The following is a 27,485-nucleotide window of genomic DNA, read 5'->3' as shown; positions in this document are numbered from 1 at the left end:
ACTCCTGGCTAATTTTGTATTTTTAGTAGAGACAGGGTTTCACCATGTTGGTCAGGCTGGTCTCAAACTCCCGACCTCAGGTGATCCACCCTCCTTGGCCTCCCAAAGTGCTGGGATTACAGGCGTGAGCCACTGTGCCCAGCTGGAAAATCTTTAAAATACATATTTAGATTAATTAGTGAAAGACATTTGGAGAAGCCTATAAAAAATTTACTTTCACATATTCTTAGAGTCTATTAATGAAAAAAAATTTTTTTTTTTTTTTAATTTGGAGTCTCACTCTGTCGCCCAGATTGGAGTGCAGTGGCGCAATCTTGGCTCACTGCAGCCTGTGCCTCCTGGGTTCAAGCTATTCTCTTGTCTCATCCTCTCGAGTAGCTGGGACTCCAGGCACATGCAGCCATGCCCGGCTAATTTCTTGTTGTTGTTGTTGTTTGCTTGTTTGTTTTTTGAGATGGAGTTTTGCTCTTCTTGCTTAGGCTGGAGTACAACAGTGGGATCTCAGCTCAATGCAACCTCTGCCTCCCAGGTTCAAGTAATTCTCCTGCCTCAGCCTCCCAAGTAGCTGGGATTACAGGCACCCGCCACCACACCCGGCTAATTTTTTTATTTTTAGTAGAGAAGGAGTTTTGCCATGTTGGCCAGGCTGGTCTCAAACTCCTGACCTCAGGTGATCCACCTGCCTTGGCCTCCCAAATTGCTGGGATTACAGGCATGAGCCTCCGGGCTCAGCCAAATTTTTGTATTTTTGATAGAGACAGGGTTTTGCCATGTTGGCCAGGCTGGTCTTGAACCCTTGACCTCAGGTGATCCACCCACCTTGGCTTCCCAAAGTGCTGGGATGGTGGGTGGGAGCCACCATGCTCAGCCTAAAAAAAATTTTTTAACACAGTTGTGCTTGTGAATAAATTTGGTTAAAGGGTAGGCTGCCAGCCTACTGCCTCTAGACTAAACCATATTTGCCTTAGTCTCTACCTATAGCCCTTTTCTGAAAACACTTCTAGTCCCATGAGCCTTGCCATAGTCAGTGTTCAAGTCATCTCTTTCACTTTTAAAAATCTCATCTAGACACAAACAGAATAAAGCTGACATGGCAGACCCAAAACTAAACCCACTTGGTAGAAGCTTAGCTTAATACTAGTACAGAGTTATTTATCTAGAAGTGCTCAATAAACTAGCAAGTGTAAGAGATTCAAACTAGGATTTACAAGGCAAATGACTGAAAGCATATACTATATTATCACAGGATCACCAGATAGTGCAAAAGATTAATACAGTTTCTTTTCAACTTAGGTAGCCAGATAGTATACTTGAATAGGAGGGAAAGCAAAACAGCTAAGCAGAGTGAATTTAGCAGAACTTTGTCTCTCCCCTTTGTATTAGCTAAACAGCAGTCTCATTTAAAGGGAAATCCAGGGAGACAACAGCAAGGGAATGTAGGTCAAAACTAAAGTGGCTGGAAGTAATATGGATTAAAAATCTCAATTCTTAGAAGATTGAATTTAAAAATAAATACCAACAACAAGTAGAATCATCAGGACTGAACATTTTATTTGGCCATGGAGACTCCCCATTAATTCATATTAATTTAAGTTAAAATTTTTACAAAAAAAACTTTCTCTATGGCTACTGTTTCAAAAGGCTATGTCTCCACTAAAAAGAGTGGGAATGAAACTTTCATTTGCTTTTCCACCCAGAGTCCACCACTCCCCCTTTTAATGCCCCTATTTTACCAAGTTTTATATTTATATATTATTCTATTTAGTTTGATGTCTTTTGTTTATGTAAATGATTTCCAATATTGACTGTGCATAAGAATAATGTATAGATACTTAAAGAAAACCAAGCCCCAACATCCCACTTAGATCTATTTAATCAGAAATTTTGGGACAGGACCCAGAATATGCATTTTAAAAAAGATTCATAGATGACTGTAATAAGCCACCAGGACTGAGAATCATTAGGAGCTCTTTGAAGATGGAAACGTCTTTGTAATCCCAGATTTGCAACAGTGCCTGGCATAGAAATCACTTATTAAAACATCTAATAAAATAATATATAAATATAATTATACCTCTTACATTTAAAATAGTTTACTACCTGCTGAGTGAGAATCATCCTTCTTGGTCTTCACATCTTTGTCTTCTGAGTCCTCACTATAAAGGGAGGCAAAAAAGCAAATGCATAAAAGTCTTAGCTCAAAATCTAAGTGAACATAGATCTCTGATTTCTGACTTGAGAAGAAGTGAAAAATACCTCTTCTATACAAAATCTTCAAACAAATGCTAAGGAGTACTTTATTTCCTTATTTACAGGGATGCTGGTGAATAAGCACAATTTTATTTACGTTACAAAACACTGCTTCCAAAGACTCAAAGGAAAAAAAGAAGCTGTCTCAACACAGGCTGGAATTTTTTCACCTATGGATAAAGCTTGGTTCACAAGAATATTTAATAAGAAAAATATTCTCGAACAGAGGCAGAGTATAAAAACACTAAAAATACATAGTGTTGATGGCAAATAAAGATCACTAAATATACACAAGAAAAACTGCTAAAATATCTAAAATTATTAAAAGGAACTGTAGTCCGGGCGTGGTGGCTCACGCCTGTAATCTCAGCAGTTTGGGTGGCTGAGGTAGGCAGATCGCTGGAGGCCAGGAGTTCAAGACCAGCCTGGCTAACATGGTGAAACCCTGTCTCTACTAAAAATACAAATATTAGCCAGGCGTGGTGGTGCATGGTTGTAATCTCAGCTACTCGGGAGGCTGAGAGAGGAGAATCACTTGAACCCAGGAGGCAGAGGTTGCAGTGAGCTAAGATTGCACCGCTGCACTCCAGCTTGGGTGACAGAGCAAGACTCCATCCCCCGCCCAAAAAAAAAAAGGAAATGTAGTTCAGTTATCTTACCTAACTTATAATATGCCTAAAAATTTACCTAGAACAAAATGGAAAATAAATTGATTGAATTATCCCCTATTAATATTTCCTTCCAATATTTCTTTGCATCAGAAACATCAACATATAGTCCTGCCTGGTGGTACCATGAAGAAAATAAAATGAGCTCAAAATCACTCCACAAAGTAAAATAAGAAGTTAAGGAGCTTCAAAGTTCAATGGAAAGTTTTTAAAAACAATTTTTAGTTACAACCAAACACATTATGTCTTCATAAGTCTTAACTCCAGAATCTGGATTCTAGTATCCTATCTCTCTTTGTTAATTTCCATATTTTTAAAAATAGAGATGGGGTTTCACCATGTTGCCCAGGCTGGTGACGAACTCCTGAGCTCAAGTGATCCACCTGTCCTGGCATCCCAAAGTGCTGGGATTACAAGCGTGAGCCACCATACCCAGCACCTAGTAGTCTGTTTGTCATTAGTTAGTTGTATGATCTTAGGCAAATCACTTGGTATTCTTCAATGCTACAATTTTATGATTCCATGAAAAATTCTGAAGAACAAAAACCAAAAACTCGCACATAACAACTGCCTTCAAAGCTTTCCTTTCTCAAATAGCAGGTCTTATAAATCACTTTTGGTATTCCCCATAATCTAGACCACACTCAAATGAGAAATTACTGAACCCATGATTCCTAAGCAAAGAGAATGACCAAACATATTCCTTTACTAAGCAACCTGAGTCCAAGACACTTTATAATTCTGAAACCTGTGACTGTTCTGTATAAATGTTTTTTATGCAAAATAAACACCAAATTCATAATTCTAACACAATGATGAATTATATTATTTTTTCCAGCTCTTTTATCGAGTTTATAGACTACATTAATCTTTAAGCACCACTACAGCAAAGTTAAGTGAAGGCTGAACTTTGAAAACAGAAAAATCAACAGAGCACTGGTCTGAGAATAAATACACAAGGCATACAGATAGCAATAAAACCCGTATTTATTTCAATCCTTCCAGCACTCAGAATAATAAAATCAAATGACTGCAACAAGAAAAACTGTAAGCTAGATGTTAATTATGTCAATGAGACATTATAACATGCCACAAAGCAGGTCTTTCCTAGGAGAAATAAGATAATGAATATAATGAAAAATAGTTCTGAGTTGGGCTGCCATATAAAACTGTTTGGCCCGGCGGGGTGGCTCACGCCTGTAATTCCAACACTTTGGGAGGCCGAGGTGGGCTGATCACGGGGTCAGGAGTTCAAGACCAGCCTAGCCAACACTGTGAAACCCCGTCTCTACTAAAAATACAAAAATTAGCCAGGTGTGGTGGTGGGTGCCCGTAGTCCCAGCTACTCGGGAGGCTGAGGCGAGAGAATCACTTGAACCCAGAAGGCGGAGGTTGCAGTGAGCTGAGACCATACCATTGCACTCCAGCCTGGGTGACAAGAGTGAGACTGCCTCAAAAAACAAACAAACAAACAAACAAACAAAAAACTGTTTTAGGCCAGGCATGGTGGCTCACACTATAATCCCTGCACTTTGGGACGCTGAGATGGGAGGATCGCTTGAGCCCAGGAGTTTGAAACTAGCCTGGGCAACATGGCGAGAGCCCATCTCTATTAAAAACAAACAACAACAACTATGTTAGACATATACCAAGAAGCTCTAGAAGACTTGTTTCCCAACAGTATAATTCTGTATTATTTTTCCTTAAAAGCACACTTCTGAAATGCTCCAGCAAAAAAAGTATTAGAGGTTGTCAACATAAATAAAACTACTAGGTAAATACATGAATTTAATAATGATTTTGGTGCTCCAAGATTCTTAGAAGTAGTGAGAAATATTTCATTTATTTGAACTGCTCATTTGTAATAGTATTATTTGGAAGCGGTATAGAGCTCTAATGGTTAAACAATGTACTTCGGAGTCCAACAGACATGGTTTCATAACCTGTTTGTCTATTTGCTGGATAACTTTGGTTAAATCACAGAACCCCTCTAAGAAGTTAATATTTACCCAAATAGAGATGATGTAAGAATTAAATGATAGTGTACGTAAAACACATAATACAGATTGTCACATAATAAACAGTAGCCATCATCATCACTATAATCACCATTATCACCAAGAAGGTCTTGTTACACCAAGTGTAACAAGTTCATGTTACATCAAGTGTGAGAGTGTGTATAACTTTACTAACAAGGCAGAAATTACAATATCCTCGTCTTGTTGTTGTTTTTTTTTCCCAAGACAGTCTTGGCTCTGTCACCTAGGCTGGAGTGCAGTGGTGCAATCATAGCTCACTGCAGCCTTGAACTCCTGGGCTCAAAGGATCCTCCTGCCTCGGACTCCTGAGTAGCTGGGACTACAGGCAAGTGCCACCATTCCCGGCCAATTTTTAAATTTTTGTGTAGAGATGTGGTCTCCTTATATTGCCCAGGCTGGTCTCAAACTCCTGGGCTCAAGCGATCCTCCTACCTAGGCCTCCCAAAGTCCTGGGATTACAAGCATGAGCCACCATGTACTCCTAATATCCTGGTCTTATGAGGCAAAATTATAGTTAAAATCACAACTCATTTGTAAAACTAAGGGAAAAGAAACTCTCCAAAATGGTTAAATTATTTAAACAAAGGAGAATTGATTATGAGACAGCAAAATGCAGCAGGCTATACAACTTAAGATTCTACAAGCTTTAGTTATAATTGTGCCAGTGATTTGTGACTGAATGAGATATATCACTTATTTTTTGTTATCACTACAATGAAAGTGTCAGTATTAACCTTAGATAACAAATTATATACTCAAGCACAGCCTGAGATAATATGAAATATGCAAAATATTAAGTGGACAGTAAGTACTTTTCAAAAGTATATGAGATTCCAACAATTTAGAGATCAGAGACTGCTCCCATCTCAGAGTGGTGACAGTGTAAGCAGGAACAGAAAAACAATGCCTCTTACCTATCTTCCTGTGAATTCTTTCCAGATCGCCTCTTATTTTTAGCTTCTCGGGGAGATGATCGAATTTTCTTAGTGGGAGGGCCCGAATCTCTTCCATAATCTTCATCTAAACAGTGTTTTTCAAACTTAATTAACTATGATTTTTACATGTTAAAATCACCACTATATTTACTGACATAATTATCTCTCATGCTGTTTAAATGGTGAGAGGAGCAGGATTTCCCAAATAGTTTCTTTCATCTTTAAAAAACTAAATTATTTCCCAATGCAGTCCTATCACCTTCACTTCGTTTTTGCATATTACCCTCTAGTCCTTATGATATATATTTCATCTATCTATAGCTAAACCTCTCTCATCATTTTATACCCTCCCCTTTTGATTTCAACATCTTCACACTTATTTGAAAATTATTGTAATATGGTTATATTACAAACATTTTAGGAAGTAAACACAATTACTATTACTAAGCAAATTACTTTTAAACTAAAGCATTAAATACAACATAATCTTGCACTTGAAGAAAATATCTCCAATTTCAAAAGCCCTATAAAACTAATGAAAATGACTCTACCTTAAAAGGAAATTATTTCCAAAACTGTTTACTGCACCATTTGCACACACACACACGATGGCGAGATGCTGGAAGTAGTCTGGAGCGTCAGCAATTATTAAGTGGTCAGAAACATTATAAATTCCATTATGGGATATTATATAAGCATTGATAGGAATTTTTCAAATACCTTTTATTAACAAGATACTCAAAATAGAAATAATAATAGTATATCACACATTAACAGATTATTCTAAGTAAATATTAAATACAAACATTTGAAACAATTCCTGACATGTAGTAAGCATTTAATAAAAATTAGTGCTACATATTATTTTTTTTCTCTTCTTTATATCTTTCAGTATTTTCTAAGTCTTCCCAAAGGGCACATATTATCTTTATAAAGAAAAGTTAGAATAAAAATAAAGAAAAAAGAATAGTAAACATATCTGGAAAATAATGAGATTAAGGAGACAACTCTGAAAAAACCTCTTATGGCTAAGACTTAGCTACACAACACTCATTCCTTGATGAATTAGTTCACAAATATAAGTTGTTTCACAAAACAGACTCTCATCTTAGTTGCTTTATTATGTAAAAACATAATACAAGGCACAAGTTTTATTGTAGCAACAGCCGGAGATTTTTTTTCCCCTGCAAAGTGCTGGGATTATAGGCGTGAGCCACTGTGCCTGGCTGTAGTGGATTTTTTTTTTTTTTTTGAGACAGGGTGTCTTTCTGTTGCCCAGGCTGGAGTGCAGTGGTGCCATCTCGGCTCACTGCAATCTCCGCCTCCCGAGTTCAAGCGATTCTCTTGCCTCAGCCTCCAGAGTAGCTGGGATTACAGGTGCATGCCACCACTCCCGGCTAATTTTTGTATTTTTAGCAGAGATGAGGTTTCACCATGTTGGCCAGGATGGTCTGGAACTCCTGACCTCAAGTGGTCCGCCCACCTTGGCCTCCCAAAGTGCTGGGATTACAGGCATGAGCCATGGCGCCCGGCTGACAGCAGGAGATATTTTAAGTAATGAACACTATATCAGAATTACTGGACATTTAAACTTTGGACTCCAAAACCAGGTAAGAAAAAAGCTGTTTAATGTTTATTATCAATGATTTACCAAGGAAAAGTTAAAATCCATGTAAGTTCAACTTTTGCTTTGGTTGACACAGATCATGACATGGTTTTGGTAAATGATCTAAAAATAAAAAAGTAAAACTTATTCCAAAAGCGTAATAAAACTATATAAGCTAGTAACCTCCACTGGTCAGTCCAACTTAAAATTTGTTGAAACCACAAAACTTACCTGCATCATCAGATTCCTGAAACTGTGAGTAATCAACAACCTTCCTATTTCTGTAGAAAGAAGAGACTCTAATTAAAATCATAAAACTGTAGGATTTTTCTAAGACATCAGAACACACATTTCTCTTTCATAAACAGAACTGAACTAGCACTTTGAAAATTATTTAATTGCTGGACGTGGTGGCTCACACCTGTAATCCCAGCACTTTGGGAGGCCAAGGCTGGTGGATCATCTGAGGTTGGGAGTTCGAGATCAGCCTGATCAACATAGAGAAACCTCGTCTCTACTAAAAACACAAAATTAGCCAAGCGTGGTGGTGTATGCCTGTAATCCCTGCTACTTCGGAAGCTGAGGCAGGAGAATCACTTGAACCCAGGGGTCAGAGGTTGTGGTGAGCCGAGATAGCTCTATTGCACTCCAGCCTGGGCAACAAAAGTGAAACTCAATCTCAAAAAAAAAAAAAAGGAAAAAAAGAAAAAAAAAGAAAATTATTTAATTAATTTTTTGAGACAGGGTGTCACTCTGTCACCTAGGCTGGAGAGCAGTAACACAATCATGGCTCACTGCAACCTTGACCTACTGGGCCCAAGTAATCCGCCTGCCTCAGCCTCCTGAGTAGCTGGGACTACAGATGCATGCTGGCTAAATTTTTTTCATTTTTTGTAGAGACAGGGTCTCCCAGTGTTGCCCAGGCTGGTCTCAAACTCCTGAGCTCAGGTAGTCATCCTGCCTCAGCCTCCCAAAGTGCTGGGATTACAGGCACGAGCCACTGCACCCAGCCAAAAATTATTTTTTAAAGGCCCCCACTTAAGCCTAAGTACTTAACATTCTGTTATAAGAAAGCATAGCATAAACCACAAGTATGTCAAGCTACAATTCTCATACTGCTCATCTCAGTGATAATTCAAATACCATTCTTTTCTCTCTCTTTTTCTTTTTTTGAGATGAAGTCTTGCCCTGTCGCCCAGGCTAGAGTGCAATGGCGAGATCTTGGCTCACTGCAACCTCTGCCTCCCGAGTTCAAGCGATTCTCCTCCTTCAGCTTCCTGAGTAGTTGAGATTACAGGCGTGTGCCACCACGCCTGGCTAATATTTGTATCTTTAGTAGAGACGGGGTTTCACCATGTTGGCCAGGCTGGTCTCCCCTGATCTCGTGATCCGCCCGTCTTGGCCTCCCAAAGTGCTGGGATTACAGGCGTGAGCCACCACGCCCGGTCTCAAATACCATTCTTTTCTACAAAACAATCTCCCATCTCTCAAAACAAATATACATAAAACAGCGAAATGAGCCAAATCACCATGTACCTATATATTCATTATATACAAAGATGCCATATTTATAAGCTAACGTTGTAAATGATATTTTACTCTTACTGCTACACACACATATACGTATACTTGATAAACAAGGTTATTACTAAGCTTTTCAAGGCAAAAGCAATTTTTAGGTATAGTACAGTTACATTATAATGCACAAAAATTATGGTAATGTTAAGCTTTATACAGAAGGGGAAGGAAACAAATTAATTGGTCCAGTCAAAAGATGCTTTATTTAAAAAACTATGAAAGCCTCACAGATTTATGTACATCTATGTATTTGACTCTATTCTTTTGTTTCTAAACTTTTTTTTCCTTTTCCAATTTTACAGACCTGGTTTATCAGCAACATTTATAAAACTAGACCTCGGGAAAGAACTAGTTCTGGGGATATATGCATGGTCTTAATAAAGTGAATGGTTAGCCTGTCCTGACTATTACAAAATCAAAACAGTGAGAATATCTGCAGAATCTATGACTCTAAATGACTTTAAGTACTCCCTATCAAGTAACGTATCTTTAACATCTCAAACAAATCTTCATTTCTATTTTTGTACTCTGCATTCTAAATCTAAAAGTTTAATACTTCTTCTCTAGAGATATACATGTAAGCTTCCATGTTAGTACGCAAACAGCCTACCTGGCAAAAGAGCCTTAGATTAAAAAATGCACTGTTACTGTAGGCCTAAATCGATCAAGTGAACTTAAAAAATTAAGAGAAATAGGCCAGGCGCGGTGGCTCACTCCTGTAATTTCACCACTTTGGGAGGCCGAGGCGGGCAGATCACGAGGTCAGGAGATTGAGACCATCCTGGCCAATGTGGTGAAACCCGGTCTCCACTAAAAATACTAAAAAATTAGCTGGGTGTGGTGGCGGGCGCCTGTAGTCCCAGCTACTCGGGAGGCTGAGGCAGGAGAATGGCTTGAACCCGGGAGGCGGAGCTCGCAGTGAGTGAGCCAACATCACGCCACTGCACTCCAGCCTGGGCGAAAGAGAGAGACTCCGTCTCAAAAAAAAAAAAAAAAAAAAAATTAAGATAAATATACGTTACCACCTATACTTAAACCTGAGCAGAGGGATATTCTTGGCTGTATAGATTAAGACACCATTTAAATTCAAAGACAGGATGGTCAGACTGCAAACACTGGTCCACCTTCTAGTATAGTATGTGGAGATGGTATGGATGGAGGTGAATTCTGGAAAAAAAGGCTTGGGCTTATATGTAGAGGAATATATAGTTACATACTCAGCATTAGAAAGAGAAAAAACAAGGCTCTTAAGGAGTTCAACCTTCTGTTTTTCTTTAGTTTATCAAAACTATAAAATATACTCCAACTATATATTTTATTGTAAGAAGCTGAGTTTATATTACCAAAGATACCATATTATTAGGAAAGCTAACTTTAAATATGACTATTAATTCCATGTACATGAGGGACCTAGAGTAGATGAATTCAGAGAGACAGAAAGTAGAGTGGTGGTTGCCAGAGGCTGGAAGAGTGGGGATGAGGAGCTGTTGTTTAGTGGGTTTACTTTCAGTTTTGCAAGATTAAGAGTTCTTTACAACAATGTCAAGTACTTAACAATACTGAACAATACACTTAAAAATGGTTAACATGGGCCGGGCGCAGTGGCTCATGCCTATAATCCCAGCACTTTGGGAGGCCAAGGTGGGCGGATCATGAGGTCAAAAGATCGAGACCATCCTGGCCAACATGGTGAAAACCCGTCTCTAGTAAAAATACAAAAATTAGCTGGGCGTGGTGGTGCGTGCCTGTAGTGCCAGCTACTTGGGAGACTGATGCAGGAGAATTGCTTGAACCTGGGAAACAGAGGTTGCAGTGAGCAGGGATCGCACCACTGCACTCCAGCCTGGCAACAGAGCAAGACTCTGTCTCAAAAAAAAAAAAAAAAAAAAAGTTAAGATGGTAAATTTTATGTTAAGCATATTTTATTACAATATATTTTCTTTCTTAAAAATATGACTATGAAAAAAATCTAATATTTTTGGGCTAATATGGAAATGCCTGCCATGTTCTGGCAAAACAGTGATTTTTAATGACAAATGCCATGAAAAATAGTATGATGATCATAATGCAAACACGACCATTTTCTGTATTATTTAGGATAAAAAAAAATGGGTCACAGAACCAGGGGAAGAAAGGTATCTAGAAGAGGAACTCTTACATCTTATCCTCTAATAATTAAAATACAGGTTCCGAACTTGTAGGTATAATTCTAGCTTATCCCATGCTTGTGGGGTGGCAACTAACATATTATTACCCAGTTTCTGGGTACAACATAGCAATGGATATATCCTATGAAACTACATAAGGATGGACAACCAGAATGGTAAACGGTGTACCATATGAAGAACAAATGAATAAATTGAGAATATTTAACTTGTAAAATGGGAAAACATGTTAGCTACTTTAGGGCTTTGATGTGAAAGGAGTAGTAGAGGTACAGCTTAGCTTTAGCAATCACATTAAGTGTAGGTTCAACATAAAGAGCTTTAACTGTCTGCTAACAATGGCTACTTCCTTACTCTATCACTAGAAACACTCAAGAAAGGTATTAGTATGGACTCTTTGTACTAGGAATCCTGGGTTCTGGTTCTAGAATGTCAAGAAAATCATGTAATTTCTCTGGGCCTTAGTTCTTCCTCTGTTGGAACTGATAACCTAAATTGCTTGACAGATCTAAAAGATATTCTATAAAATTAAATGTTTAAATAATAAATTAAATAATAAATAAAATATTTAATAAATAACATAAATGGCAGGCATTATATTAAAATATAATATAGAAAATGGTCATTGCAAATGATCATATATTGCATTATGATCACAATACTGTTTTTCATGGCATTTGTCATTAAAAATTAACTGCCCTCCACAACAGAAGAAAACTTAATCTCCTCCTCCTTCCCTGTATATCTATCTGTATCTATCTAGACAGACCTACCTACCTATCTTCCATCTGTACGTCCATCCATCCATCCATCCATCCAACAATTGAGACAGGGTCTTGTTCTGTCACCCAGGCTGGAGTGCAGTGGCACAGTCATAGCTCACTGCAGCCTCCAACTCCTGAGCTCAAGTGATCCTCCCACCTTAGCTTCTGGAACTACAGAAAGGCACACAGCCACCATGCCTGGCTAATTAAAAACAATTTTTTTTTGTAGAGACGGGGCCTTTCTATGTTTCCCATGCTGGTCTCAAACTCCTGGCCTCAAGCAATCCTCTCACCTTAATCTCCCAAAATGCTGGGATTACAGGTGTGAGCCACCGGGGCTGGCCTGTAACTTGTTACTTTAAACCTAAGACACTAAAAAGGATACTTTTTATTTAGCACATTTTTTTCTATCCTACTTTTCAACAAACAGAACTACAGAAATGCCATGCAGACTATATTGGCATTATATAAACAATTAAATTTTAAAATTAAATTGAAAGACTATCCCTTCCATTGAAATACGAAATATTTTAACTTTCAATGATCTGAAAACAGCCAGAATTATCTCATATAATGCCATTTATCACAAATACCATAAAATCAGTGTAAAGCAAAATATGAATATAGAAGCAATTCTGCCTTATTAAGGGCAACCAGTCAGAAACAAATATAGTCATCCATAAATGCTAAAGAGGGAAAAGATAAAATAACTTAAATAAATAAAAGATCTGTGATAACAAGGGCCATTCATGATGACTCATAATGACTCATAATAATTTGGTTCAGGCCGGGCTTGGTGGCTCACGCCTGTAATTCCAGCACTTTGGGAGGCCAAGGCGGGTGGATCACCTGAAGTCAGGAGTTCAAGACCAGCCTGGCCAACATGGTGAAACCCCATCTCTACTAAAAATACAAAAAATTAGCCAGGTGTGGTGGCGGTCGCCTGTAATCCCAGCTACTCGGGAGGCTGAGGCACAAGAATCGCTTGAACCCGGAAGGTGGAGGTTACAGTGGGCCAAGATTGTGCCACTGCATTCCAGCCTGGGTGATAGAGCAAGACTCCATCTCAAAAAAAAAATAAAAAAGTTCATTTCCCAAACAATGTCCTGCCTCCTAAAGATGCTTATTCAAAATAATATAAATAACATACTATTTCCACCATTTAGAGGCTTGCTTTGTCTGGGGTTGAAATACATTTTTGATGAATTTGTTCCTAATGAGATGATAGGACAGAAATCCAGCATTTAAGAATTTCATTTAAGTCCCAGGGCATGAGAGGTTCTATTCCTAGGTGAAAACAAAGAAACATTCTAATTTCTTCAAAATACAATCATGTGCTGCATGACATTATGGTGAACTGCATACATGACAATGGTCTCACAAGAGTATTATACCATATTTTTACTGTACTTTTTCTATGTTTAGATATATAAATACCTACCATTGTGTTACAATTGCCTACAGTATTCAGTACAGTAACATGCTATACATGTTTGTAGTCTAGGAGCAATAGGCTATACCATACAGCCTAGGTGTGCAGGAGACTATACCATCTGGTTTTGTGGAAATACATGCAAATCACCTAAAAATGCAGTTCTCAGAATGTATCCCTGGTGCTATGTGACACATGATAGTTAAATGCCAAAGCTAAACTAACTCTTCAATGTAAAATGAGTATCAATAACTAGAACTGGAGGACAGCATAAAATTTCAATATAGCAGAGAGGTTAAAAACACAGATTCTTGAATTTACATCCTGACTCTTACTAGTTGTATATCCTCAAGCAAGTTACTTCCCCTGACTGAACTTCAGTCTCATCATCTGTAAAACAGGAACAACAATACCTGTTACAGGAATAACAAGAGTGTTGAGAACATTTCAGAACATTTGTGCAAGGTATATAAATATCAATAACAGCTATTATTACTTATAAATATTAACTTGTTCCACCCAGAATACCACTGTAATTTTGAACACATAACTAACTCTTATTTGGATATGATGATTAAGTCACTTTGTTGAAAAATATGTAAGTCTTAAAAGTATTGGTTCTAGTATCATTCACAAAGATTGTCTTTGTTTTCTTGTTCATTTCACTAAAATGTAATACCAAAATAACTTTTTTTTTTTGGAGACAGGGTCTGCTCTGTCATCCAGGTTGGAGTGCATGAAGTGCAGTGGTGTGACCATAGCTCACTATAGCCTCAAACTCCTGGACTCAAGCAATTCTCCCAACTCAGCCTCCTGGGGAGTTGAGATTACAGGTGTGTGTCACAACAGCCAGTAAATTAAAAATTTTTTATTGTAGAGACCAAGTCTTGCTGTTTCCCAGGCTGGTTTTGAACTCCTGGCATCAAGTGATCCTTCCTTCTTGGCCTCTCAAAGTGCTAGGATTACAAGCATGAGCCACCACATCCAGCCCTCCCTGTTTTTATTTCTGACTTTATGGCAAAGTTCAGGTTACCATTTAGACCAAAAATTTTTAAATCATTTTTTAAGTTTAAAGCATTCATAAAGCCTATCAAAGTCTGATGGTCGTGGGGGTGGGAGATATGGTGGTGCTGAGAGTATTATATGTAGTAGAGCTACTGGACCCTAGACAATCTAATTCAACCTTTAGCTTGTATCCTGTTAACAAATATCCCTAGAAGAGAATGACTGAGAACTTCTCATGATCTCCAAGGCAGCCTATGCTAAGAAAATTCCAGTAATTGCCAGGTGTGGGGGCTCACCCCTGTAATCCCAGCACTTTGAGAGGCCGAGGCAGTGGATCACCTGAGGTTGGGAGTTCAAGACCAGCCTGGCCAACATGGCGAAACTCCATCGCTACTAGAAAAAAAAAATAAAAAATTAGCCCGGCGTGGTTGTAGGCGCCTGTAATCCCAGGTACTTGGGAGGCTGAGGCAGAAGAATAGCTTGAACTCGGGGGACGGAGTTTGCAGTGAGCCGAGATCACGCCACTGCACTCCAGCCTGGGTGACAGAGCAAAACTCCTTCTAAAAAAAAAAAAAAAATTCCAATAATTAAATAGTTCTTTACAAGGAGATGAATCTGCCTCTAGTGTCCACTCACTGGTTCTATCTAGTTCCACCTCCTGGGATTAGCATGGTCTAAATCTAACCCCTCCTCTTCAGAGCATTCCTTAAATTTATATGACTATTCCCACTTTTTCTCTGAAGTTAAATACTAGGGCTCCTTTTTAACACTTCCTCATATTTCAAGTACTCGCTTCATGCTCTAGCTGCTTTCCTCCATACCACCTCGGATTTAGTAAATACTAAAGCACCACCCAGGATGAAACATAATATGGTTATAAAAAGATGGGGAATGGGGAGCAAATCAGGATTATGACCCTCCTCTTCCTATTCTACTCTATACTTCAATGCAATCCAAGATTTCAGTTCCCTTTTGGACTGTTCCATCATTCAGTGGACTATATATTGTAATTCCAATGACTAAAACCTCCTTTTCCATAATCTAAGACCGTTTGGTATCCTGATCCTGCCATTTCAGCATATTATTTATCTTCCCCAACTTCTTAACATCTGCAAATTTAATCAGCACACCATCAGTGTCCTCATCTATATCATTAATTAGAAGATATGCCAAGAACAGAATCCTTTCAGGCAACAGTGGAAACAGTCTTCCAGGGTAACAATCTATTTATTTGTCAGCCCTCTACGGGTAAGGCTGCTCAGGCAAAGTCCCTCACACTGAGCTATCATTCTGCCTGTATTTCTCCATCTTACAAGGACCTATGTGAAGCTGTCAAAATCCTTGTTGAAATAAAACCTTGGTATTTTCACAGAATTCTTTTGCTCTAATAAATTTTTAAAAAAGGAAATTAGTTCATTTAAATCAGTGACAGTTAAACTTTTTAGCAGTAAACACTTTTTGTTCAAATAAAATCTTCCCAGGAATCATAAAATTAAACACAGCTAATCAAAAGTATTTTAAAAGTATACATTTGTCTTATAGTATCGTATTTTAAAAATTATCTCATTACAGAATTGTCCAACCTGTGTTGTCAAAATAGGTTTTCTAAAGATTTACTGGTAATTATCAGTTGGATATTATCAGTATTACCACCCCAATAAACATTCAAAATGAATTTTAATGTGAAAAGCTTTGAAAGTTCCACATTAAACTGCTAAACTTTACCTCCAAAATTATATTTATCTATTTTTATCTTTTATTTATTTTTTGAGACGGAGTCTCGCTTTGTTTCCCAGGCTGGAGTGCAGTGGCGTGATCTCGGCTCACTGCAACCTCCACCTCCCGGGTTCAAGCAATTCTCCTGCCTCAGCCTCCCCAGTAGCTGAGATTACAGGTACCCACCACCATGCCCGGCTACTTTTTTTGTATTTTTAGTAGAGACAGGGTTCCATCATGTTGGCCAGGCTGGTTTCAAACTGCTGACCTCAAGTGATCTGCCCGCCTCGGCCTCCCAAAGTGCTAGGATTACAGGCATGAGCCACCATGCCCAGCCTATTTATTTTTAAAAGACAGGTTTTTACTCTGTCACCCAGGCTGGACTGCAGTGGCTCACTGTAGCCTCCAGAGCACCCAGGACTAGAGGTGGACACTACCATGCCCAGCTAATTTTTTTTTTTTGTAGACAGGTTGCCCAGGCTGGTCACCAACTCCTGGGCTCATGCAATCCTCCCACCATGCTGAGATTACAGGCGGGAACCACTACGCCTGGCCCAAAATTATACTTAAAAATTTGAGCCAGGCGTGCTTGCTTTGGCAGCACATATACTAAAATTTGAGCCAGGTGTGGTGGCCCACACCTGTAATCCCAGCACTGTGGGAGGCCGAGGTGGGCGGATGGCTTCAGCCCATAAATTCAAGATCAGCCTAGGCATCATGGAGAAATTCCATCTCTACAAAAATAAATAAATAAAAATAAATTAGCTGGGTGTGGTGGCATGCGCCTGTGAAGTCCCAGCCACTCCAGGGGCTGAGGTGGGAGAATAGCTTGAGCCTGGGAGGCGGAGGTTGCAGTGTGAGTCGAGATCACCACACTGCACTCTGGCCTGGGTGAGAGAGGGAGAACCTGTCTCAAATGAATAACTACATAAAATTTAAATCAAATGTTTAAGACACCTCCAAAAGCAAACATTATGAAGACTCCTGACCTATATGACATTTTTTGTGTGTGTGAATCCACGGCGACTTTTAGTAATAATTGTAACAGCAGTTACTTCAGATATTTGATATGTTCTAGTTACTTTGCCTAAATTCTCATTTAATTCTCACCCTAATGTCACAAGAGGAGCTAATTAACTGAGGAAACTATGCTCAAAAGGCCAAGTAACTTTATTGCAAGCCATTAAGTGGTAAAAACCATTTTCCAACCCAAGTCCTTCCAACCCTATAATCCACACATGCCACTGTTGATGCAGCTTCTCAAACCTTCCTTTCCTAAGTCTTTACAAATATAACTCTTCCAAAGAACTGATGCAATTAAAGTTGCTGCACACCAAGTACTGCTGCCTTCCCTTTAAAATTTGGAAGATTTACCTCTTTCCACTCTTCCTGCCTCAAAGATGATTAAGAAATCTCACATGCAAGATTTTCTCAACACATAAAAATATTGAGGGCAGAATGCCTGAACACAACTCAAAATTTTTTTTTCTTTTTTTGAGACAGGGTCTCACTCTGCTGCCCAGGCTGGAGTGCCATGGCACAATGACACCTAACAGCAATGGGGACCTCCTGGGCTCAAGCGATCTTCCTACCTCAGCCCCTACCCCAGTAGCTGGGACTACAGGCACTGGCTAATTTTTTTGTAAAGATGGGGTTTCAGCATATTGCCCAGGTTAGTCTCAAACTCCTGGGCTCAAGCAATCTTCTGCCTCAGCCTCTTAAGTAGCTGGGACTACAGTTGTGCAACACCATGTCTGGCTGATTTTGTTTATTTTTTGTAGAGATGAGGTCTCCCTATTGCTCAGGCTGGTCTCAAATTCCTTGACTCAAGCGATCTGCCCTCCTCGGCCTCCCAAAGTGTTGGGATTATAGGTGTGAGCCACTGTGTGGCCAGCTCCAGGTAATTTCTTACAGTAGCTTCACTTATCTTGACCTTCAAGTTCCTTTTGCCTAAAATACATTGTTTTCACTGTATTTTACATCATCCTGCTATTTACTTTAGGTTTTTTTTTTTTTTTTTTTTTTTTGAGAGACAGTGTCTCCCTCTGTTGTCCAGGCTGGAGTACAGTGGCATGATGATGGCTCACTGCAACCTCTGCCTCCCAGGTTCCAGCGATTCTCCTGCCTCAGCCACCCCAGTAGCTGGGATTACAGTTGTGCACCACCACATCTGGCTAATTTTTTTTTAAGTTTAGTAGAGAAGGGGTTTCACCATGTTGGACTCAAACTGCCCTCAAACTGCCCAGGCTGCCCTCAAACTCCAGGACTCAAGCAATCCACCCACCTCGGCCTCCCAAAGTGCTGGGATTACAGGCGTAAACCACCACACCTGGCCCATCCTATTTACAATTTAAAATATCAAATTCCCTCTTGGTTGTGGTAGCTCACGCCTGTAATCCCAGCACTCTGGGAGGCGGAATGGCAGGATTACCTGAGTCCCAGGAGTTCAAGACCAGCCTGAACCACACGGCAATAACCTGTCTCTTCTAAAAAAAATTAGCCAGGTGTGGTGGCGCGCGCCTGTAGTCTCAGATACTTGGGAGACTGAGGTGGGAGGATCGCTTGAGCCCAGGAGGCTGATGTTGCAATGAGATCAGGCCACTGCACTCCAGCCTGAGCGACAGATTGAGACCCCATCTCAAAAAAATAAATAAAATAAATATAAAATTCACAACAAAGCCACAAGATATGAGGAAGCAAAAATAAAACCAAAATCCCCAATAGCATTATAGAAAAGAGCTCCTAATTTTTTCAAATCGGATGTTTCTAATTTCTGCAGAAAACGGAGGTGGGTAAAGGTGTTCTGAATGACTGAGCCAGACACATTTACTAGATCACAATCTCCTACTAAGTATATATATATATATAAAACCAATATATTACCAACTTGTTAATGGTTTAGCCCCATGAACAAGTATTAACTCTTATAAGGCACTCCTTATTCCCAGGACTCAAGTTACTTTATTTCACAACTTACCATGTTCAGTTTCACCATATAGGAAAATGTTTTCTTTTAAAGTCACACACGGCCAGGCGCGGTGGCTCACGCCTGTAATCCTGCCTCGGGAGGCCGAGGCGGGCGGATCACTTGAGGTCAGGAGATCCAGACCATCCTGGCTAACACAGTGAAACCCCGTCTCTACTAAAAATACAAAAAATTAGCCGGGCGTGGTGGCGGGCGCCTGTAGTCCCAGCTACTCCTCGGGAGGCTGAGGCAGGAGAATGGCGTGAACTCGGGAGGCGGAGCTTGCAGTGAGCCGAGATCGCGCCACTGCACTCCAGCCTGGGCGACAGAGCGAGACTGTCTCAAAAAAAAAAAAAAGAAAAGAAAAAAAGAAAAAGTCACATACAAATTTCAATGAGCATAAGATAAAGTATTTGATAAATAAAGTCAGCTAGGTTAGATTTTTCCCAGTGGAAGTTTAGTGTAAAACCTATGCAACTGGGGACAGAGAAACCTCCAATGTGTGAGACTGAAGGGGTCTCAGATGCGAAATTACTGAGTAGAGTCCCTTGGTCTTGGAAACCTCGGTGGTGTCTTCCAAACTGTGTAACTCAATCGCTAGGGACAAACCTGTAGCCTGACAAATTTAGGTTTATTGACTGAATACAATGAAGGACAAGCACATCAGAGAAGTGTGAAGCATCTCATGTAACAGAAAAAATTACAGAATTTTGGAGAAGGGTAGAACTAAGATAAATGAAGCAGTATCTTGATAGACTATAAGCACACAACTGTGTTAAAGGGATCAATATCAGGTCTGGACTGCAGAGTGGAACTAGGGTCCTATTTCCTGGGAAAGAAGTTAGGGTAGATGCAGAATTTTGTGTTTAACAACCCCTTATCCAAAGCTCTGAAGTTGTAAATCAAAGCTAGTTCTCTGTGTCAAAATGACTTAGATCTTCCTGACAAAAGTGTGACGTTCATTTTTACTCACAGAATTCCAAACAGTAAAGTTTCTGATAGTCTCTGATTTTACAGAACCAAGTTTCTCTGTAAGACAGCAGTAGTCACTCAAGGAAGAGGGGTTGTTAAGAATCTCTAGAGCTGCAGCAAGTCCTTGGAAGACAAGCAGCTGTATGTTATCCCAGTGTAAGAGATAGCAGCATGGACTTTTACTCTTTCAGTGGAGCTAATATTTAGTTTCTTGAGTAGTTCATTTTCTAAGTCATTTTATTGTGACCTAGAACACTCCAACCAAAGGTAGCTGGAAAGGAAATCTCCCTGAAGATCGCCTTGCTTAGCACAGAACTGAACAGATACACAATTCAAATAATAGTAACACCTAAGAAGCACCTGAAAACTGCAATACCTAGTTGAAACACTCTTAAGCAGCCTGTGATCTCTTCATCTAAAGTGTTTCAAAGACCTATAATTAAGACCATTTAAATAGTAGTTATTTTAAAACATGGCAATATAACTGTATAACGATTAGTTTCACTTCCTAGAATCTAGACAGCAATAATTTTTTTCCCAACAAAATAAAGGGGCGCCCAGTTTGATCGAAGTGGTCTTGTGCTAAAAAATAAAAGGTTTCCTCCTGGGGCCGGACGCTGTGGCTCACGCCTGTAATCCCAGCACTTTGGGAGGCCGAGGTGGGCGGATCACAAGGTCAGGGGATCGAGACCATCCTGGCCAACACGGTGAAACCCCGTCTCTACTAAAAATACTAAAAAATTAGCCGGGCGTGGTGGCGGGCGCCTGTAGTCCCAGCTACTCGGGAGGCTGAGGCAGGAGAATGGCGTGAACCCGGGAGGCGGAGCTTGCAGTGAGCCGAGATCGCACCACTGCATTCCAGCCTGGACGACAGAGCGAGACTCCGTCTCAAAAAAAAAAAAAATTTAAATTAAAAATAAATAAATAAATAAATAAATAAATAAATAAATAAAAGGTTTCCTCCTATTGTCCACAACATGTGAGTCTCCTAGGTGCAGTCTCCAGTCTCAACAATCCAAAAAGCTACTTCTGAATTTAGAGTAATATGGTCACATTCCTTTTACAGCTAGGAATTGTTTTAAAAATGCAAATTTAACACTTTTCAGCATGCTCAATACTTTTTAAGTTCAAAGTTTGCAAAGTAACCCATTTGGCCATGCAGACTGTAAGTCATACAACTCTAGAGGGACAACCTTCATGTAGAATGCGTAGGCGCAGTATCCCAGAGTTACACAGTATGGTGACTGTTACATTTTTGGGGAAAAACAGGCCAAAAAAACCCCAAAAAGCAAAAACCTTTATTCGAAATTAGCTTTCTTTCTCAACCAACGGTGTTTTTTGGGCTGGAGGAAGCCAGTGAGAAAAAGTTTTGAAAATTGTAAAATGCTTTGTGACTGCAAGGTACTATTACTCCAATGGAGTTCAACATCTCCACTATATAAACCCAGAAGAGGCTGAAATCCGTTTCCTGATACCCAGGGCTTCTTTTGTTGTGCCAGGATTATCTCTCCCCAATAATTAATCACTAATCGACTTAAAACACTAAAAACTCAACCACTTATCCTATTTGTAACCTCAGTCAAGTTAATCATTTCCTTCTAATTTTAATGCATTAAGTTTTACAATAGGCGTTAAACCTTTTTCAAATGCAATGGTTTTTCCTTTAGTCTTTTAATACGTTGACTCACAGAAAGATTGTTTTGTTCTTGGGACAAACCCTACTTGATCACATATATTTTTAATACAGTTCTCACTTAACGTCACTGATAGGCTCTTGGAAAGTGGGGCCTTAAGCTAAATGTTGCAGTAGACCTTTCTCATCAACCTTGTAACACAACATTATTAAAAAACCTCCTTACTGTATATCATTTTGCTTAAAGTTAGAAGTTTCCAAGAGCCTACTGATGACAGTGAGTTAGTGTACTCATTGGTTTCAGTTAGCTAATTGTCTGTTTAGCATTTTTGCATCCATATTTTTATGTAAAACGAGCCCCTCATTCCCTTTTTGTCCTTTAGGTGGCTTTGGAATCACCTAGTCAAGGGGAAACGCCCTCATATTTTGAAACGTATAAACTTAAAACAATGCCATCTAACATTTTCTCGGCAAAGGCTCACACTAAATACTCCACTGGTTTTTCCTCCTGTCAGGTGTATCTCCCCTTAATCTCTTCACATTTTCTCCTCTTCCTCCCTAGAAAATTAGGCCTCCCCACAAAAGTTCTATTATGAACTGTAACTTGCTCCAAAGAAGACAAAATGTGAAGTGTACCCTGTGACAATGTCACATTGAAAAGATCACGAACTGGCTTTGGGTTGTTCACAGTAGGATTCAAATTCCTGCTTCATCTCTTAATAGTTAGGTGAACTGTGTAGTTACTTTTTTTATCCTAACCTCAGGCCTAACATATGAAATGAGGATAACATATGCCTTGAAGAGTTGTGCATGATTTCGAAATATGTATAAAGTACCTGGTGGAATTATTTGGCATCTAAGAGTTGCTCAGTAACTGCTAATTCTACTAAGTGAGGAAGTGATTTTTTTTCAGCTCATGCTGTTAAATGTCCTCAATCCACCAACCCACAATTTAGAAATCCAAAAAGTTCTGAAAATTATTTTCATAACTTACATGGTGGCAAAATATGATGACCTAAATGTGAGGCCTTTCATATCTCAGTGTGAAAATTCCTAAGTTCTTTTTTTTTTTGTTTTTGTTTTTGTTTTTGAGACAGAGTTTCGCCCTTGTCGCCCAGGCTCCAGTGCAATGGCGCGGTCTCGGCTCACTGCAACCTCCGCCTCCTGGGTTCAAGCGATTCTCCTGTCTCAGCCTCCTAAGTAGCTGAGATTATAGGCATGCGCCACCACGCCTGGCTCATTTTGTATTTTTAGTAGAGACGGGGTTTCTCCATGTTGGTCAGGCTGGTCTCGAACTCCCGACCTTAGGTGATCTGCCCGCCTCAGCCTCCCAAAGTGCTGGGATTACAGGCATGAGCCACCGCGCCTGGCCCTCACGAGATATTAATGTGATTGTTTACAGGAGTACTACCCTAAACTAGTGATGGAACATTACTATACAGTACATGCATCCTGTTACCTTTTGGGAATTCCACATTTTTCAAAAATTTTAAACCACATATGGCCCCAATGTTTTCAAACTAGGAATGTGGACTTCTAATACACTCTCTGTAAAATCAAATACTGTATATACAAATAGTAAAAAGGAGAATGACTAAGATTTATGCAGTCTAAATCCAGCCTTGATATTATCTCTACACTAACTCCTTGGGTTCAAAGTCATCACTGGTAAACTGAAGGAACGGGACTTAAGTTCTTTCTAGCTTATTTTTTAAATTTAGTACTTTTAACTCTCTCTCTCAGCCTGGGCAACATGGTGAAACCCTGTCTACAAAAAATTAGCCAGGCGTGGTGGGCCACACCTATAGTCCCAGCTACCTGAAAGGCTGAGGTGGGAGGATCACCTGAGCCTGAAAGGTTGAGGATGCAGTGAGCCTGTGATCGCACCAGTGCACTCCCGCCTGGGTGACAGTGAGACCCTGTCTCCAAAAAAAAAAAAAAAGAAAAAAAGTATCTCTGAAAATTATTTTAAATATTGAGTTGAGCAAAAATGCTAAGTTAAACATTTTGGCTGTTTTTCCTAAAATGTTTTAAACAGAGAGCTAAAAATCAAGGTATATGGAATGTATTCACCATTGAGGAGATATTATAAAAACGTGACCATCTTCACACTGAATACTAGGCAAGAAAGATTAGTACCATGGAAAAAAATGCTAGTTTTGTATTCAGATCTGAGCTCAAACCTTAGCTCTGCTATCATAGCTCTGTAACTGTAACATATTCTTTAAGCTTGTTTTGTCATGTTACATGGTGATAAATACTTGTTACAGGGTTGTAATAAGGATAAAACAAAGTGAAAACCTCTAGCACAGTTCCTGACTGCATTTTTTCTCAATGTTTGTTGAAAATGAAAACATTTTAAACATTTAAAATGAAAAATTTAAACACTGTAATTTTCAGGTAATTAATTACATGTATGTTGAGCAAAAGTGAATACTTTTCTTATCAAAGTAACTTTCCAGCTGGGCGCGGTAGCTCACGCCTGTAATCCCAGCACTTTGGGAGGCTGAGGCGGGTGGATTGCCTGAGGTCAGGAGCTCGAGACCAGCCTGGCCAACATGGTGAAACCCTGTCTCTACTAAAAATACAAAAGTTAGCTGGGTGTGGTAGTGGGCACCTGTAATCCCAGCTACTCTGAGGCTGAGGCAGGAGAATCACTTGAACCCAGGAGGTGGAGGTTGCAGTGCGATTGCACCATTGCACTCCCGCCTGGGCAACAAGAGGGAAATCCCATCTCAAATAAATAAATAACTCCCCCATTATTCAAGGCATTGTAAATTACGTATCTTTGATGGCATGTCTTTGAAGGAATTACGTCTTTTTAGAGGAAAGTGACAGGTAATTTTAAAAAGTATAGATCCAAGGTTAATAAACTCACTTCTCTCTCTCTCTCTCTCACACCCACACACACTAGAGAATAAGAGAATGAGCCAGTCTCATCTACAACCATATTAAACTTGTGTCTTCATGTGCACATTTGGTAACAAATTTTGAACTACCTTGAATTTTCAAGTTTCTAGTTTTTCTCTTTAGCTGAGGACTTCTTGAAACCAATTGTTTTGGGGGAGAGAATATTTTTAGAATCCAGGCATGGCCCAAACAATTCTCTTTGAAAAGAAAGCAAACTGGAATCCTGGGAAAGCCGTTAATTCTCAACATTACTTATAAACATGACAAACAATAAAATAAATTCTATAACAACTTGTAAGAGCTTATGTTTTCACATCTAAATTTTCAATGGTAAGGTTACTTACAATCTCAAGTGTTAAACAAAAGGTATCAAGCACACTTAGGTTACAAGGAGAAGCAAAAAGATTGGTTTGAGCAACCTGGATCACTTTCAATAAGGGAGGAGGATCTCTGGAGAGTGTAACAAAGCTGAATTTCAAGAAATCTGGTTTCTAGTTTGGGCAAGTCAGTAAATCTGAGCTTTCTTTCTCACCTCTTACAAGTAATGGCATTTTCCTTCCTTCCTCACAAAGTTGACTCATGAAAACACTTAAAAAAGTTAAAAATGTTACATACTATGTTCTTTAATCAGCACTAATAACATTAATATTGATCGGGCAGAAGGTACAGCGATCATGCGGGTGGGGACCAGAATTGGGAATTGGGAAATGTAGGTTCTCGGCCCAACATCTGCACCTGCTAGTTCGTGATGCAAGGCACCTCACTTATCCAGGTCCCCATTAAACTAGGCTTAATAAAGTGAGTTTGCCTAAACCTCTTCCTAGCTCCAAGGCTAATTTTAAGCTATTAATTTGAATCCAAGGCCTAAAATATTTGAGCTCTCATTTAACAGTCAGCCACTGCAAAGGGTAAAGACAGCAATCTTGTATGAACAAAGTTAAACATAACGTGCTAGACACAGGTCTATGCAAAACCATGCAGTAGCCAATAGGTCCACCATACCACCCTTCATTTGGAAATTGATGCTAAGGTGCCATAGGTACATTTCCAAATGCTCCTAAAATGTTTAGGTTCATATTAAAATAAAAATGGATATTTATGGTAAAATGAGAACCAGAAAAACTGCAAAATTATACACAGGCCTAAGGGCAGAAATACCCCAAAAGACGACACAGTGACAATATTTTCCAACTTGTGCTTTTTTGTTTTTAAAACAAGGCTGATGATTCTGAAATCAGGTCAATGTCTATCACTTTTTTTGTTGATGTTAAATGCACTAAGAGAATATAGATTCTTCAATTATACTTTGAAACAACAGCATTTCCCTAAGTCAGGACTTTTTTATTGCAAAATTTAACAAACCACCAAACTCAAGTTTAATTATTTCTGCTTTATTATTGGTCACGAATAAAGACTTCTTTTAAAAAATAATTACAAAGAATTTATGACTAAAATATACTCGGTAACCAACTTGCTCTGAAATTAATAATTTGAAAATGGCAAAAAAAAAAAAAAAAAAAAGCCCACAACATATTAACTTCACTCTTCAATTAGGGGCAATAAACAAGGTCAAAATTAGTTTAAACAACATACTGAGTAATAAAAAAGTTGTGCAGAAGTCCCAATGCCTCCAAAAAACTGATAGAATGTGCTTAATATATATATCCCCACATGGTAACATAAAAAATCCAAGTTTTCCAGTAAAAATGTTCTGTTCATGTTCCAATACCTAAATCTGGGAAAACAAATTCAGGCAGATGAGATAAGAACGTCACCACAATAAAATAAAGTCATCAAAACTTAGTGAACTAAAATTTAAAAGGTAGAGGAATTATTTTTCCTAATTTGACCTAATTTGACCACACAGTAATTACTTCCAGAAGACAAAAGATCCAATCCAGGTAAAATAAATCTTTATTATTTTACCTGATCCTAAAGAAAATATTCTACGTGAGTTGATGGATACATTGGTCAAGTTTTATGCCAAAAAAATTACGCAAACTATACTCTGAAAGAGCTATCCAGACTCCTTGCCAAAAGGCCAGCATAACTTTCAGAGTAGAGATCGTGAGTTACCACAGATGCTGATTGAAACAGAGCTAACAGCAGCTCTTTCTCCTCATTCCCACCCCGTGTGTAGGAGTACGCAGTCCCATACCACCACCAGTTGGAGGATGATCTAGTCTGGAGACAGAACGGTGTAGAACAAAACCCTTGCCAGGGTCCCAAACCTCTCTTTAGAACTCTAATTAAAGATACTTCCGTTTCCCACACAACTTGGAATGAAGGGGAAGCAACGACTGTTAAAACATTTAAGAACTAAGCCTTTATCTATTTATTTAGAAAACACACTATGCAAAGAAGCCAATTCCTTACATTAAAAATATTTATTTGCAACAGCTCTCCTTTTTAAAGCCTCAACAGATTGGACTAAACCACACCCCTCCATAAATGGCACATTCCATACAATAGCCTGGAGGATGGCATAGGACGATTCCACCGACAGCTGGGGGAATAGCAAACTTGTTGAAATTCCGAGAATGAAGTCTGATGGTTACCCGAACCTAGCCCTTTTATTACTAAAGTCACTCGGGGACAAGAGGGTTACAAAAATATCCCGAGACGCGTACGCGGGTGAGAGTGGAACGAGAACCACACGGGATTTGGGCCGTGCTGTTAACCCGCACCTCCCTGAGTACGGACATTTCCCCGAGGAAGGACATTTCTAGTCGGAGAGAAAGAGCGAACTTTGGGGTTAACTCTCTCAAAACTCTGAGGTGGGGAGAGAGGCAGCAGCCCATTATTTTCCAGGATCCAGTCCCGAACTCTCACTTTTGCCCGGGGGGG

The 27,485-nt window shown here is 39.3% G+C and overlaps 1 protein-coding gene and 1 non-coding gene across 3 annotated transcripts in view; both read right to left on the bottom strand.

Moving 5' to 3' along the window:
* NUCKS1 (nuclear casein kinase and cyclin dependent kinase substrate 1) overlaps window positions 1-27,485 on the bottom strand; it is a 37,188-nt gene that overhangs the window by 8,633 nt on the left and 1,070 nt on the right. For both annotated transcript variants that reach the window (XM_003822940.5, XM_008976547.4), the window contains exons 2-4: window positions 7,730-7,779; window positions 5,872-5,977; window positions 2,101-2,156 (exon numbers count right to left, since the gene is read on the bottom strand). In XM_003822940.5, coding sequence (XP_003822988.1) covers window positions 2,101-2,156; window positions 5,872-5,977; window positions 7,730-7,779 — 212 coding nt within the window. The remainder of the gene's footprint in view (window positions 1-2,100; window positions 2,157-5,871; window positions 5,978-7,729; window positions 7,780-27,485) is intronic.
* On the bottom strand, window positions 9,384-9,515 carry LOC112438424 (small nucleolar RNA SNORA72). The gene has a single exon (XR_003026846.1). It is a non-coding gene; the product is annotated as a small nucleolar RNA SNORA72 (small nucleolar RNA).

Source organism: Pan paniscus, chromosome 1 (genome assembly GCF_029289425.2).
Source record: "Pan paniscus chromosome 1, NHGRI_mPanPan1-v2.0_pri, whole genome shotgun sequence".
In the NCBI taxonomy this organism is placed as follows: domain Eukaryota; kingdom Metazoa; phylum Chordata; class Mammalia; order Primates; family Hominidae; genus Pan; species Pan paniscus.
This window is presented reverse-complemented; position numbering and strand designations above follow the sequence as displayed.